The 16,029-nt window shown below is 43.8% G+C and overlaps 1 protein-coding gene across 2 annotated transcripts in view; it reads left to right on the forward strand.

Moving 5' to 3' along the window:
• Nucleotides 1-5,699: 5,699 nt before the first annotated feature.
• BUB1B (BUB1 mitotic checkpoint serine/threonine kinase B) overlaps nucleotides 5,700-16,029 on the forward strand; it is a 29,944-nt gene continuing 19,614 nt past the window's right edge. For both annotated transcript variants that reach the window (XM_079995887.1, XM_079995888.1), the window contains exons 1-12: nucleotides 5,700-5,924; nucleotides 7,451-7,510; nucleotides 7,720-7,864; nucleotides 9,332-9,528; nucleotides 9,647-9,822; nucleotides 9,909-10,105; nucleotides 11,174-11,268; nucleotides 12,651-12,877; nucleotides 13,601-13,713; nucleotides 13,830-13,978; nucleotides 14,161-14,210; nucleotides 15,524-15,605. In XM_079995887.1, coding sequence (XP_079852013.1) covers nucleotides 5,785-5,924; nucleotides 7,451-7,510; nucleotides 7,720-7,864; nucleotides 9,332-9,528; nucleotides 9,647-9,822; nucleotides 9,909-10,105; nucleotides 11,174-11,268; nucleotides 12,651-12,877; nucleotides 13,601-13,713; nucleotides 13,830-13,978; nucleotides 14,161-14,210; nucleotides 15,524-15,605 — 1,631 coding nt within the window. In that variant the 5' untranslated portion in view covers nucleotides 5,700-5,784. The remainder of the gene's footprint in view (nucleotides 5,925-7,450; nucleotides 7,511-7,719; nucleotides 7,865-9,331; nucleotides 9,529-9,646; nucleotides 9,823-9,908; nucleotides 10,106-11,173; nucleotides 11,269-12,650; nucleotides 12,878-13,600; nucleotides 13,714-13,829; nucleotides 13,979-14,160; nucleotides 14,211-15,523; nucleotides 15,606-16,029) is intronic.

Here is a 16,029-nt window from a genome sequence, read left to right on the forward strand (position 1 = left end):
CTGGACCTCAGTGTCCGGGCAGAACGATGGGGGGAGGAGATGCTCCTTCAGATATACTGGACCGAGGCCGTTTAGGGCTTTAAAGGTCAGCACCAACACTTTGAATTGTGCTCAGAAACGTATGGGAGCCAATGTAGGTCTTTCAAGACCGGTGTTATATGGTCTTGGCGGCCACTCCCAGTCACCAGTCTAGCTGCCGCATTCTGGATTAGTTGTAGTTTCCGGGTCACCTTCAAAGGTAGCCCCACGTAGAGCGCATTGCAGTAGTCCAAGCGGGAGATAACCAGAGCATGCATCACTCTGGCGAGACAGTCTGCAGGCAGATAGGGTCTCAGCCTACGTACCAGATGGAGCTGGTAAACAGCTGCCCTGGATACAGATTTGACCTGTGCCTCCATGGACAGCTGTGAGTCCAAAATGACTCCCAGGCTGTGCACCTGGTCCTTCAGGGGCACAGTTACCCCATTCAGGACCAGGGAATCCTCCACACCTGCCCGCCTCCTGTCCCCCAAAAACAGTACTTCTGTCTTGTCAGGATTCAACCTCAATCTGTTAGCCACCATCCATCCTCCAACCGCCTCCAGACACTCACACAGGACCTTCACCGCCTTCACTGGTTCTGATTTAAAAGAGAGGTAGAGCTGGGTATCATCTGCATACTGATGAACACCCAGCCCAAACCTCCTGATGATCTCTCCCAGTGGCTGCATGTAAATGTTGAAAAGCATGGGGGAGAGGACAGGACCCCGAGGCACCCCACAAGTGAGAGCCCAGGGGTCTGAACACTCATCCCCCACCACCACTTTCTGAACACGGCCCAGGAGGAAGGAGCGGAACCACTGTATGACAGTGCCCCCAGCTCCCAGCCCAAGACGGTCCAGAAGGATGTTATGGTCGATGGTATCAAACGCCGCTGAGAGATCCAGCAGAACTAGGAAACAGCTCTCACCTTTGTCCCTAGCCCGCCAGAGATCATCAACCAGTGCGACCAAGGCAGTTTCAGTCCCATGATGAGGCCTGAATCCCGACTGGAAGGGATCCAAATGTTAATCTTCTTGTTAACAGCTAGACAAACTGACCCACTGCAGTGAATGAACGAAGTGTGACTATTCCACAATACATGCATCATGTAGAAACTCCACTTAGTTCAAGATGATAATGAGGTTCAAGGGAGCCATGCCAGGCTTTCAGGAGGATGTGAAGGACAGTTCATCTAATGGGGCTGAGGCACAGCACTAGCCTCCCAGCAGCAGTGTTGCTGCTGTTTATCAGGAGGAGGAAGAGGCAGTGTGGTTGAGGCTGAGCCGGTACTAGCCTACCTGCATGGCCCCAACCTCACCACTACTTCAACCTTACCCTCCTAGTAAACAGCAGTGACACTGCTGTTGGGACCTCTGCTGCTGCTTCTGCACCCCACTGGATGAGCCACTCCAGTGTGGCTATTGCACAACCAGCTACAGAGCTGCCTCAGGGCAGAATGATGATGAGACTGGGGGCTATGTAAACTTGCCGGCAGAGCCAATCTGGTGCTATTGCTGGTGTGCCTGCACAATTCTGTTCTTACTGCTGTCATAACCCCACCTCCATAGCATCCAGGTAAGCTGCAGCAATGCCAGTTTTGGGATGGCAGCTCTGCAGCTCCGCACCATCGGTTCCTGGCTTACTGCGTGTCCTTGAGCAGTCATTCTCATTTAACCTAGCCTACCTTGCAAGATAAAATGGGGGGGGGGGCAGAACCACGTTTGAGTTCCTTGGAGGCAGGATGGGATATAAATGAAATTAATAAATACAATTGAAACAAAAAACAAAAATAAGTACATGTGCAATGTAACGTGGAATGTGGGGCAATTGTTCCATGCCTAAATAGTGCCTCTGATATGTTTCTACACACTGCTTTTGCTTTTGATCAAGAATGCAGGACAAGTTTATTAGGTCAAACAATTTGCTTCAAGTCACAATACATAGTACCAATGGTTGTGGATAGTTAATTGAGGAAGTCTTTCTCTTATTTGAAGTAACTTTTGAAGACATCTAGCCTACTAGAATAAATGTGAAGGTTTTAATTTCAAAAATATGAATCCTGTATCTGATCTCATCTTCCTGTGCTAGAAGGGATACCAACCCGCATTATTGTAACGCCATTTCACATGGTTGACATAATGTCAGGTGAAGAGATACCTGTTGCTTCATGAAACTCACCAAGTGCTCCTGGATTAATAATGATTTCCTACCAATAGCCATATGGACAGGCCCCTTATTCTGGACTGGCCCTGTTTATATTCACAAGAGGTATTCCACAGGGTGAACATTGTACAGTTCTGAACACTTGTCTTAGGAAAGAGGATTGTGACAAAAAATATTTTGTCGGTAATATATATGTGTGTGTGTGTGTGTGTGTGTGTGTGTGTATCCTAACCTAATAGCAGCACCTAGCGGCCAGACATGCAAAGAAACAAACTACAGTGAAAATGTCTTGCTCCACATACTATACTTTCAAAGCACATTTGAAGTACATTCCCTGCTCAAACTGCCCAGAATTTGTTGAGAGGAAAATGTGCTTCCAATGTAATATATATAGGTATAAAGGCTAGGCATCATCATTCATGGGGAGATAAATAATGAGATTGACTTCCTGCTTCCAATAATGAGCTCTTACTTCTGTACGCTTCTCCCCTCTGTACCACCCAATTATCTTCCCAAATGACCTTGAGAAAAGGTTTAAAGGGTCAGGTAGTTAGTTACAGGACTGGAAAAGTTAGTGGGAAATGCTCAACAACTTTGCTCCCACTTTTTGAAATATGGCAATCCTAATCATAGCTGGCAGTCCAGTATATTTGTATTAACAATTGATATGGTCAAAATACCTTATCCTTATTAAGATAAAAGCAAAAATGGAAAGGATTTGCTGAAATAACTAATTGAACTAGAATACTAATTGAACTAGAATACAAAAAAGGGAGGTGCGAGTAAATGAAAGTCAAGACATGGAAAGGTTGATTTGTTTTTAATTGTTTTTACTTTTTTGTATTTTGTATTTTTTGCTTCTTTTTTCTTCTTCTTTTCTTCTTGTAACTTTTCTGAAACTTTAATAAATATTATTAAAAAATAATAATACCTTAACCCAGAGGTTGGTAAGGTTTACCTTGCCTGGGCTGGTTCACTCCAGCAGAGATTGCTGGATTGTGCGCATGTGACTGCGCGCACCCGCGATTTCCAGTGTCTGCGCAGACGCAATTTCCAGCACCGCAGAAGCGAGTCACCACGCTGCATTGCACCGGTTTAGTGCAGCACGCGAGGATTTGCTGAGCGGGCAGCTTGGTTTGGGGGCAGCTCATGGGATGGTTAAACGACCCCTGTGGGCCGCTTGTGGCCCACGAGCCTTAGACTGCCTACCCCTGCCCCTCTTTCCTATTTTATTTCACTTTTTATTTTATTTTTTGCATGTTGCTTAAATTGTATTGTTCAAAAACTGTAACAAAAACATTTTAAAATAAAATAAAACAAAGAACTAAAGTTGCATTCTTCCCCACCCCATCAATTGCAGTATTCACTGTAATTTACTCCCAATATATACTGCTAAACCGTGACTCCTTTTCTCTGGGATTTAATTTGACATATGAGTGAGCAGTAGGAAATGAAGTGTGGAGCCAGGAAATCGTTCTGCTGCACCCAGAAATGCTTTTGTCATTCAAAAGACTGCCCAAATAACTACTCTTCTTTCCATGAAGCGTTTGCCACAGCTCCCTAGCTCCTGCCTTAGCTTAATTCACTGAAAAAAATCACATATCTCAGGTGTGTGGGGTCCTTTGATCCTTCAGGTGTTGCTGAACGGCCAGCAAGGATAGCCAATGGCAATGGCCAGGGATGATGCGAGTTGAGCAACACCTGGAAAGCCACTGTCTCTCCCCACCTGACATATTTCACCCCTGGCAACACTAGGAGCAAAACGCAAGAGCGCATGTGTGCATACATATGTGCAAACCTGGCGCTCAGGTGTCCCCATACACGAACATGAGGCACAGTGCCAGATTTCTGTATAAGCTAAAAAAGCTGTAGCTTAGGGCCCCACTCTCTTGGGGGGGGCAAAAAATTTTAAAGAAAAAAAACTGGATGTACATTTCCAAAATATAAGATAAAAAACAAATAAAATAAAACCTACATACAGCAACAGTATTTTGTGTTGTATAGGCTCCTATGATAAAAGTAATAGGCCCCGCCTGCTAGCCTGCTCCCTAAAATATCACTGGTTTGCTCATTTCTAAATACAGTATAGGGTGCCTACATTCTGCATGTGCACATGGCTTTAGATACCTATTAGGTCCATAAATTACGATATAGCATATATTCAAAACACAGCGACAATTTGTTGTTGACAAAGGACAGCTGGAGGTATAAAGGGCCCCATTACCTTCAGTAGCTTAGGGCCTCATCAAACCTAAATCCGGCCCTGACGAGGCATGTTCTTGACTTCTGTGTTGGCCCCTGCCCGCTGCAACACACTATTTCCCCTTCTCTTTCTCTGTACCGTACTTTAAGATGGTAAAGTCCTCGGGGCAGGGACCTGCTCTTTTGTACTCCGTAAAGCACCACGCACGCTGCTCGGTCACCGCCCCCCGACCCTGCGCCTGCTTACTCGGAAGCCCCACTGTGCATATTCCCAAGTGTCTTCTCTCGCTGCTGCTGGGAGTGAACGTCCTGCAGAAGGCGGCACTGCGAATCCGAGCTCCGTTTCGCCCGCTCTCCTCGCTTTCAAGCGACACCCAGAGAGAACTACCGTTCCCATCATGCACCGGCGGACCCGTCATGCTTTGCATTCCCTACCATCCAATGGCAGGCGGCAGTATTCGGAGGCAGCCAATAAGGCGGAGCGGGGTCTCGTGAGGGGTGTTCGTGTGTGCGGCGGTTAATATTTGAACGTGGACGGAGGAGAGACCTGCTGAGGAGCCTCGAGAGTTCGGAGCTGGAGCCCGGAGAAGCAGCTTCCCTCGGAAGGCGCCTCCTCCCCCCCCGGGCCCAGGCCGTGCGAGAGAGAGGCTGAGGTGAGCGGTTGTCGCTCTGCTTTTCCTTTAGCTGAGCCGGTTCTTCTGCGGGGCAGGGAAGCCGAAGGGTGGCGAGTCTCTGTTCGTTTGTTTTTGGCGTGGAGAGCCAGTTCTTAAGCGCGCTTAAGCCGGTGGACAAATACGGCGCTAGGGAGGGGCGAGGTTCTTGCTAACCCGTTTGCTCCCGCGAAGGGAATGGCAAGAGCGTAAGAACCTACACGCTTCTTTCTCCTCCCACGTTTTTGCTTGCTTGCAGTTGTGACACGCGAGTAGACAGTGGAGAGTTGTGTGTGAGAAAGAGTGAGCTAGAAGCAGGTAGCAGGCGGAAGCCTGTAAGGGAGAGACATGCCCGATTACTGCTGGAATCCAAGGCTGTGGCTATGGGAGAAGCAATATCCTCTGGGGTGTTAATGCTGGGAGCCCCTCCACCGTAAGCTCAGGTTGTATATATGTGTGTAAATAAATAAGCCATATATCCTAAAGACTGTCTCTCTGGTCCCCATTCTGAGGAAACATGAACCCAGGGTAAGCACCTGGAACCCCTGGAATCTTGCACCACTCAGATTGGGGTGGCCTGCAAAAGTATACTGTCAGGTTGCTAGGAAATATACCAACAAGCTGAATTCCTGCTTTCATTCCACACAAATATCCTCATTGTTTTCATTTCTCTTTATCACTAGGGTTTGTAATCCTGGAGTCGTGCACCTAGGCACTGTGGCCTTGTGTGCATAAAATACAGTTTACCATGTCTTCGGATGGGAGCGAGTGGGAGCTGAGCAAGGAGAATGTGCAACCTCTTAGGCAAGGACGAGTGATGGCTACCCTACAGGAAGCTCTGGCTCAGCTGGATGTTTCCAGCCATACAGCCATCCAGCAGCAAAAGCGGTGAGCATAGTATGGTTTGTTTGTCTCTCTATCCATTAAGGCATAAGGTTTTCAACCTTTTTGAGTCCACTGCTCCCTTGACCAACTACATTCTTTCTGTGACACCCCTGTGGGGCTCAGGAGCCCAGTTATGTCAGCAGTTCCCTCAGCCTCCCACCCTCTCTTCCTTCTCCTTGGGAGTCTTCTGGGCTGCTGCCCCTGGTCTCTGAGCTGGCCCCCCCCCCCCCCGCCCCAAAGAGAAATGCCTCCTCATGCCACCCCACAGGGGCCTGGGAAGAGGATGCTCTCAGCCTTAGTGGCTCAACAGAGAGTGGCCAAAGGAGAATGTGAGGCCAGCACCTTACGTTGATTGGCAGCAGCGGGTACTACTGGGCCTGCATGGCAGAAAGGCTCTCCTTCAGCACCGGGCACTGAGCTACTAGACAGGCATTGCGCAATTAAGCACAAGAAAGTACAGTGCAGTCAGCTCCTAGGCAGGCATTGCACAATTAAGCACAAGAAAGGCCTGCCTGCCTGGCCTCCCACTTATCTGTCCATTCCCAACAGCAAGGGCTGGCCTACTGGCTGGCTGGGCTCCCTCCCCCACTTGCTTGCTTACTCAGAGGCTACCTCAGCTCCTGGCAACCAACACCCCCTGGCCAGCCCCAGAGGCACCACATTCACCTGAGGAGCTTGTAGCCAGGGCTGCTGCAACAAACAGCCATGCAAGCCTTTGGGAGACAGAGACATGAAAGGGTATCAGAGGAGGCAGGGAAGGAAAGAGGAATGGAGGCCAGTGTTGCCCAAGGCACCCCTGACCATCATTCAAGGCACCCCAGGGTGCCACACCTTTTGGAAACCACTGCTTTAAGGTCTTTGTTTTTAAGTGGCCTTAGATTCAAATAGAAATAAAACATGGCCGCCTCTCTGCCTTTGCAGCCTGCAGCTTTTCTTCCAGCTTTGGGCTTACATGACTCCTAACTTTGGCATTTTTTCTTTCTAACAGTTAAAGGAGGCCCACCCATTTCCCCTCTGGTGCAGTCACTCTCTTTGTTCTCTTAAGGTTCCATAGGGCCATTACCAGGCTGGCCTGGCTATTCCAGCAATTGAATCTGCGCTGGATCCAGGAACCTCATATTTACATAGGCTACTATAAGCCAGCTATAAGAAGCTATCTTGTATTCATTCAGACCATTGGTCAATCTAGTTCAGTATTGTCTCCTTCAACTTTCAGTGACTTTTGATCTGAATTTTCCTAGCCCTGCTACCTGAGATCCAAACAGCACAAGTTAGTCAAGTAAAACATTGTCTGTTCTCCTCAAAATAGTATTTCAAACAAGCTAGTCACTATTATAAACCTGGAATCTTTACTACCTTTTGAAAAAGAATTTTCCAAAATGTGGTATCTTGCTAATCAAATACTTTGTATATAGTGAGGAAAAGTAGACTTAACTGAGAAAAAACCTCTGATGCTAATTTTTAAATTATGCTAAGAAATAGTAAATATATATTTCTAGCTACTTAAATACTGATTACTTTAATTCCAGGGAATTTGAATCTGAAATTCGCTTTTATAATGGAGATGATCCACTGGATGTCTGGGACAGGTAAGCTTTTGTGAAGGGGGGCATTATTGGTTTGTTGTGGGGGGGTTGTTGCTATTTGTTCTTGTTCTGTTTTATTTATTTTGTATTTATATCCTGAGGTTTTCAGATGATCTTTGGATAAAAAACTTAAAATGAGAACATAAGAACATGGGCAATTCTCAAATAGAGGTGTCATTTCCTTGTGCTCATAATTGTTCTGATATCTCTAGGTATATTAAATGGACAGAGCAAACCTTTCCTCAAGGTGGTAAAGAGAGCAACCTTTCTGCTGTTTTGGAGAGAGCTGTTAAAGCACTGAATGAGCAGCAGAGATATTACCAAGATCCCCGCTATCTCAGTCTCTGGCTTAAATTTGTGAGTGATAGATATATTATTTGAATTTTCTCATGTGTATTCTCTTCCAGCTTGCTGAACTCTAAGCCTTGTCAGACTGTAGTAGGTTACTTTATACTCTGAACATCAATAAGTTTCGTTGACTTTCTTATTCCATCACAGAAGTTATTGTACTTCATGAGTTTTCTTGAGGCAGTTCACTCCACATGAACTGTCTCCATTTATGGGAGGATGTGTGCATTCATTTGCACTGGCTAATTCTTGCCCATGCTGAAATGACACATGCGCCACAGCAAAAAAGTTAGATTTCATTGGGGCGAGGAATCTAACCTTTACCTAGTTGCTCCTCTCCTCTGAATCATCCAACTGTATCATGTTTGGACTTACTTAGTTTTCCAAAAGAGTTTAATACATATCCCTTGTACTGTATCTATTACAATATCAAAACTGTACATTTCAAAACTGATGACAATGCCATGAGACAGGCTAGATGCTAAGCAACTATAAAATGTAATAATAAACTGAGAAGGAGCCCTGATTAAGCAGGTAGTTTGTATATATTATACATTTGTTGTTGATTGTTAATCACCTTTGAAATATGTCTCAATATGTCTCAAGGCAATGCGCACAATATAATAAAAATGGCTGAAGAACAGTACAAAAAATAACAGCAGGTGAATTGGAAAATAAGGAGATGCCCATGGCAGGGACTTCTTGACTCAACTGGGGAAGCTTGTCAGAATAAAAATGCCTTCAATTGTTTCTTGAAAGTGTAATAGTGATCACCTGCCATATCTCAATAGGAATGCTGCTCTACAGAACAGGAGCAGATACACTGAAAGCCCTGCTCCTAATTACTGTGGAGCAGGCTTCTGATCTCTTTGGGACCTTTAGGAGAAACTCCCACACTATATAAGGGATATGGTGATCTCTTAAAAATCTGTAGGTGCCGAGTAGATTCTTAAGAAGCATTCTTTCTCTCTCTCCATCCAGGAAGGGATGCTTGCTATGTCATGTGTAAATTATCTAAAAACTAAGCATGTTTCTTGCTTTAGAAACATTGTTTTAACCATATTAATTTCTACTTGATTACAATAAAACCTCTAAGCAGCTTACAAAAAATAAAAATATTAGAATAACAAATAAGCCAAAAAAAGAAAAGACTAAGGGCTAATGATTTGAATTTAAAATTGCTTCTCATGTTTTGATGAGGGCTAGTTTGGATGTTGAGCACAGGTCAGACTGAGCACTGTTTAGTATCCTGGTGATCGTGCTTATCACAGAATGAGAGTGAACAGCTTAAAGAACACTTCATTCTCCCATAGTCCAATGTCTCTGAGACCCCAAGGACTAGAAGTGTGCTTTGTTTTGTTCCATATTGCTGCAGAGCATTCCAAGTTGATGAAGTCTAGAATTGCTCTGAAAAAGAACATTTGTACCTCCCCCTTTTGATACAACAAAGCCTTACTTTTCTATTGCATTTTGCAGGGTAGCTGTTGTAGTGAACCGCTGGACCTATATAGCTATATGTACAGCCAAGGTATAGGCAAATCCCTGGCACAACTCTACATCACTTGGGCCGAGGAACTTGAGGCAAGAGGGAATTACCAGAAAGCTGACTTGATATTCCAGGATGGGTTGCAGTTGAAAGCTGAGCCTTTAGATAAACTAGAGTCCCATCACAGGTAACCTATCACAAGAGAGACTGGGCCTGTGGGAATACGGAAAACAATCCCCCCCCCCAAAAAAAAACCCCTAGTAATGTCGTTTACACTGCAAAGAACTTGCTACTTCTGTGTCTAGGCAGTTCCAGGCCCGTGTGTCTCGACAGGCCTTGCAAGATCTAGAAGATGCTGATGGGGAAGAGGAGTTGGGTGCTCTTGCTTCTGAACCCCAAAGAGCTACACTGGCAGAACTGAAGGGAAGAGGAAAGAAAATGGTGAAAGCGCCAATCAGCCGTGTAGGAAATGCTTTGAAGCGTAAGTGGAGCTTGGCTATGTTAGAAACAATAAGTCTCGCATGTGAACAATGAACACTTACCTTTAACCTCAGTGTCATCTTCTAGTTCCAAGCCAAGAACAGAGACTCCATAATTCATCTCAGCAAGCATCACATCGCCCAGGCTTTGCCATATTTGATGAGAACAGAGTTGTAGCTCCTAGAACTGAGGTTCCTGCGCTTGTACCACAGCCATGGGTTGTACCGCCAGCAGTAAAGGCTAAAGAGAATGAACTCCAGGCAGGACCTTGGAACACAGGCAGGGTAAGGAAAAAGGGTGAAACTTCCCACTACAGTTGGAACATAATGGGTGCCTATGTAGGAATATCTTTCAAAAGTAAATGCTTATTTTGAGTGGGGAATTCACCTTTGTTTTTTTAATGTTAATCTTGGGCTCAGTCTAAAACTAAAGCTCTTCTCTCTGACTATTTCAGACCATTCAAAGTTTTTGGTCTGAGTATTTCCTGTCTTAATGTCCTGGTAGTTAAATCTATCTTGCAATCCTTTTTCATGCAGCACTGGTTAGCATGCATAAACCAGGTAGCATCTGATGTTTTAACCTTGGGTGTGGGATACCTCTTGGGTTTCTGGAGAGTCTGCAGCTCCTGGTTATTCACTCTCTAGGCCTTAGATGGGATATATAAACGCTTTGCCATTCATCCTTGAACGAGAAATGTGTTCTGTGCATTGTTTTGCATAACAGGAAATGTGGGGAAAAGAAATTTGTTCTATAGGAGGCAAAACCCAAGGTATACTTTGCGGCTTGGATCAGAAGGTTGAAGTCATGGTTTTAACTTCAAAGTAGTGGGTTCTACACAGGGACAGAAAAGGCTCTTGCCTTGTATTTAGCTTTGATTTATCTTACTATAATGAACTAATGAAGAAGAAATTTCAGTCTCTAGTGATATTGCTTCCCAGGTTTTATATTTAGGTACTCTTAAGGAATGCTCGCAGGGCTGATATGGTGCACTTTTTTTTGTAAAGGGCTATCTGATGGAAGCTCCTGCCATCCTAGCAGTTCGAAAGCACATCAAAGTGCAAGTAGATAAATAGGTACTGCTCCGGTGGGGAGGTAAATGGCGTTTCTGTGCGCTGCTCTGGTTCACCAGAAGCAGCTTAGTCATGCTGGCCACATGACCCGGAAACTGTCTGCGGACAAACGCCGGTTCCCTTGGCCAGTAAAGCGAGATGAGCGCCGCAACCCTAGAATTGTTCATGACTGGACTTAACGGTCAGGGTTCCCTTTTTCTGATGGAAGTATCTAAAAGGCCACTGTGACAGATTGGTGTGGTCATATGTGAACATACTGATACTGGTTATCTTTCCCTTTAGCGTCCTCGGAACAATTTGGATTCTGCTACTGTCTCCCCTGCTGTAGTCCCCAGCTTTACTCCATATGTTGAAGAGTCTGCACAACAACAAACAATGTAGGTTTTATGTCTTCGTATAATAAAAACAAACTCAGTATTAACTAATGTTCAATCTTATGGGTTAGGGAAGGTCAGGACAAAAGTATGTCTTTACAAGATGTCGAAAGCGACTGATGATGCTTCATGCATGGTAAAGGGATGCAGGACAAATAGCAGGAAAATGCCTGAACCTGGGTAACACACCCACTCAGTGATATTCTGTAGAGTGCTATGATTAAATGTTCGTATAGGGAAATAAATGAGTTTATAGGTTTATAAAGGCACAGGCAGTATCACAGGTAATCTGACCCCAAGTTGTTGAGGGCTCTCATGTGTTAGTAACAAGACTTTGAACATGGCCCAGTAGGCAGTTGACTTCCGGTGCAATTCCTTCTGGTATAATCTCAACTTGACCACAGCATTCTGTAACAGCCACAGCTCCTGGATCAGTTACCCAACTGTGATGTTACCAATGCTTGAATCACAATGGCAAGTTATCCCTGCACAGAAAAGGACATGGTTGATGTTCCTTTCCCTAGAAGTTACGTTGGCTTTCATTGACAAGGATAGTTCTAGAACACCACCACCACCCCGCAAACACCCCCCTGTTATTTCTGAGGGAGTGCCTGGAACTGGGAACCACTTGCCCACAGAGTCTTCCTCTTAACAGAATTCTGTTTCAACTTGCTGGTCTGCACGTAGCTCATCACTGCATCCAGGACCAGTTCAAAACAGTCACATCCTCTCCTGATTCAAATGTTGCAGAGAAAGAGCTGGATGTCATCAGCTTATACTCCTAATGAGTGTTCCTAGCTGCTTCAAATAGGTATTAAATTGCATTGGGGACATAATAGCACCCTGTAGCATCCCACATAACAACTGCAACGGCATGGGTGCATAATCCCCATTAACTGAAGTAGAACACTGAAACACAAAGTGCCACCAACCCTCTGCTCACAGGGACAGTTCAGGAGGATACTGTGACCAACAGTATCAGTAGTTGCTAAGAGATCGAGCAGGAGCAAGTGTTGCACTTGTCCTGTCCCTCTCACGAAGAAGGGCATTTATCAGGATGACCAAGACAGATTTTGCCCTTAAATTGCTCCTGAACACATAGTAAAATTTTAGTTTATAATTTGATTCGTATGAAGTTGAGTATGTTGCTATACGATATAACCATTTCCTCGTTTTGGTTTCAAACATTTGCTTGTTGAACATGACAGTAACTTCCAAGTGATATTTGTGTTAACATAGTTGGCAGTTTTAAATACCAAAATTTCAATCCTGTTTACTTGTTCCATTGCATAATCCCATACCCATTAGATAGAGAGCTCGTCCTAATAGTTTGCACTTAAGTACCTGGTCCAATCCTCACTCTTGCTTCATACTTCCCTCCTTAGGACTCCTTGTAAAATAGAGTCTAGCATAAATTGTGTACTAAGCACTTGGAAGCCTGGAAAGGAGGAGGATCCCCTACATCGTGTGCAAAGCCATCAACAGGACGGCCAGGAGAAGAAAGAAAAGCCAATGTATTGTAAAGAGAAAGTGTATGCTGGAGTGGAGGAGTTTTCCTTGGAGGAGATCAGAGCTGAAATCTACCGACAGAAAGCAAAAAAGAGAAGAGACGGTATCTATTAGAAATGGGCAAATACAGGAAAATCTTCCAGTGCTGCTTAATGTTAGTCAGAAAATGTATAGATTTCCAGAGCCTGTGCTAGTTTCTTAGAAAGAAATTGGTTGAAAAGCACCTTTGGATCATGTTACAAGTCAAGGAAATGCTTTCATCATCAAATACTCTATTTCTTCAAAGAATTCTCGTCCTGTAGATTATTTTTCTAAGCTGGCCAGAATGCACTGTAGTGTCCTGCCTTGTTTGCTAGTAAGCCCTTCTGTGTAAGTCTATGCCTTGGGGCAATCCTCTTTCTAAACAAAAAAACCCAGAGATGGAAGGTGAGTTAGTCAAGGAAGAACAAAGTATGTTCCCCCTTTCTTTTTACTCTAGAATACTCAATGTGTAAATGCCTTACAGTATTTGTTCCACAACCTTGTTTGTGTAGGATCATTGCAGCCTTCAGTTAAGTTTCCCTCTCCTCGGAGAAATGTGTTTCAACTTAGTCAACAACAGAATTCCACTGCATGTTGCAGGTGGTAGGAAATAAACTTGACAAGGGGCTAGCGTCCATTTTCTTTTCTTTTGGTTGGGAGCCTTGTGTTTCAGATGTGCAGTCCCTTTCCCACCCCAAGTCTACAACAGGGCAACCTGGGAAAAAGGTTGGGACTATACGTGGTCTTTCTAGCTGTGCTTCTGTTGTGGAGAATATGTGGTGATTTGTTACCTTCTTTCATACAGAGGAACTACAGGCCTTAGCACAGAAAAAAGCTGAGTTACAAAGGAAAATTGAGGAGTTGGAGAAGATGGGGAGAGAGCAGCAAGGAAATGATAAGCAGAGATCATGTGCACAGGTAATATCCCACCTTAATTTCTGGTAGGCTATTTGTTTGCAGTGGCCTTTCTAGAGCATATGGAACGTAATTTGGAGTATGGTTTGTGAGCAAATTGTTCTCTTTAACTATTTCAGCAAGTAGTGGAGCAGGAGCCTGCAGGTGTGTCTTCTGACAAGGCAGAGGCTGAGATTCTGAAGCATCCTTTAAAGGAAAGACAGCTCTCTCTGGCCGATGATGAAGCATTTGTTGAAGAATGCCTTTCAGATGTTTTTTCATTGAAAAGGTAAAGTGGGAGTTGGCTCTGGAGAAAAGAAAATTCTTTTTTTAAATTGTCAGATATTTAAATGATATGCCAGTTCAAAATATGCCAGTTTCAGAGTGGTGTGGGGTGGCTTACTATATTGTCTGCTCTTGTGATCTGAACGGTGCCCTGTATTTTTTTTTAATCCAATGCTTTCTTTATAGCAATCTTGATCTGGTTGGAAATGTTCCACACGAGAAATCAAGTTCTAGCGGTAAGTTTTGTTCGTAGGCTCCTGCTTGAAGGAAGTCTCTTGACTTTCCTCCTATGTGTTCAATAAAACCACTTAGAGGTTTTAGTTACAATTAAGCAGTATGCACACTCTGTTAAATGACTGAGGCTAATTTTAATCATTTGAGGAGCAGCAGGAGGGGGCAATGGGCAGTGTGTGTCTGCCTACTTGTTTTTGAGGTTTTTCTTTACCTTGATGGAATAGAATCTGAGACTGCCTCTAATCTTTCTTTCTCAGTTCCCCCTACTTCTCAGTTCCCCCCGTCACTTGACCCCTATGTCTACTTATGCTTAATCTCTTTTGGGTGACTGATATTTGACTAATTACTGATACTTAATTGTCTAAAGCCTTGCTTGCTCTTTGACTCTGGGCCTACTGCTTTGGAAGGCTTGCTATAAGGTAGTCTGGCCCTGGACACACAGAAGTCAGCAACTGATCTCTTCTTTCCAGTATTGTTCCTTCCTGCTTTACTTTGGTTTGATCCATCCGCACCCTCACAAAAACAAAGCAGCAAGCAAAAATGAAAACTTGAAAGTTGCTGGTCACAGTAGAACAGCTTGTTTTCCTCAGATGAAAATGAGTGTAAATACATGAAATGATAAAGTTGGTTCCTCATTTGACAAGAGGAAGTCTCCTTTAGCTCAAATACATTTTGTAGATTAACTGTAGGAGCTAGCATGTTTATCTAAATTGTTTAACAGAAGTGTAGAATTTACAGTTTTAAAAACAAACCCATTTTGTTTTTAAAAAATCTATTCCTAGCCACTGTGAGAGCCACAAAACTGTAATTATGTGACCTAAGTTAGGCCAAGAGAACATCTAGTCTGAGTTCATCATGTTACTCTGTCTTGCAACCTTTTCACTAATCAGGACAGTAGATTCTATGTGTGTTCATTTCCCCCTAATTACCTTTGCTTATTCTCCCCCTTTTAGTTGCTAGACTTGCCATTTTCCTTTTGTGTGTCAAGTGTCATAGGAAGAACTTCTTGTCTTCCTGCACAGAAAGCTCTAAACCTTTTACAACAAACAGAATGTAAAATGGCTGAAACAGTTGCATTCTTTCACACACGTGTTGCTTTGAGAACTTCTTTAGTGGATACCATGTGCTTCCTGCTATAGGTTTTCATCCTCACTGTTATAGTGGAACTTGCTGGTGAGCTAGATGGTCAGCTGATGTGAAGATGGGCTACTGGAATTGGCTGATTGCACTGCACCTTTGCAATGTGTTCAGTAAAAAGTATATTCTCAAATAATTCCAAACAGCTTTTAAAGTCTACTGGCTCTCCTCTCCACAGATTTTGAGATTCCTTCTGCAGTGAATCCTTTGACATTTTCTATATTTGTTGAGGAATCTGCATCAGAAAATGCGAGTACCAGGTAACTGTGTGTAACTAATTTCTCAGCAGGAGACAGAGTGATCTCAATTTGTTTTAAAAGCATTCTATGTTGGGATCAATTTCATGATCAAGAAAATTCATTGATCTTTCTTTATGCTTTAATAATAATATTTTATTTATACCCACCCTCCCTGGCCAGAGCCAGGCTCAGGGCGGCTAACACCAATGAAATTACAATAAAACCTAATGGGGATGGGGGACACAAACAAATAAACAAAAACCAGTTTATTAAAATACGGGTTATACCACCTATAATTTTTTTTAAATGTACGTGTAGAGCTGTATTTGTACAGTATGGTTGTAATCCTGTAACCCAGAAGAAAATGAATGTAAGTGGTGAAATTCTTGAATGGAATGAATTGGCATTCGAAGTCAACCTGTTCATATATTTGTTTTTTCCTTTA

The sequence above is a fragment of the Podarcis cretensis genome (assembly GCF_951804945.1).
Source record: "Podarcis cretensis genome assembly, chromosome: 1".
NCBI lineage: Eukaryota > Metazoa > Chordata > Lepidosauria > Squamata > Lacertidae > Podarcis > Podarcis cretensis.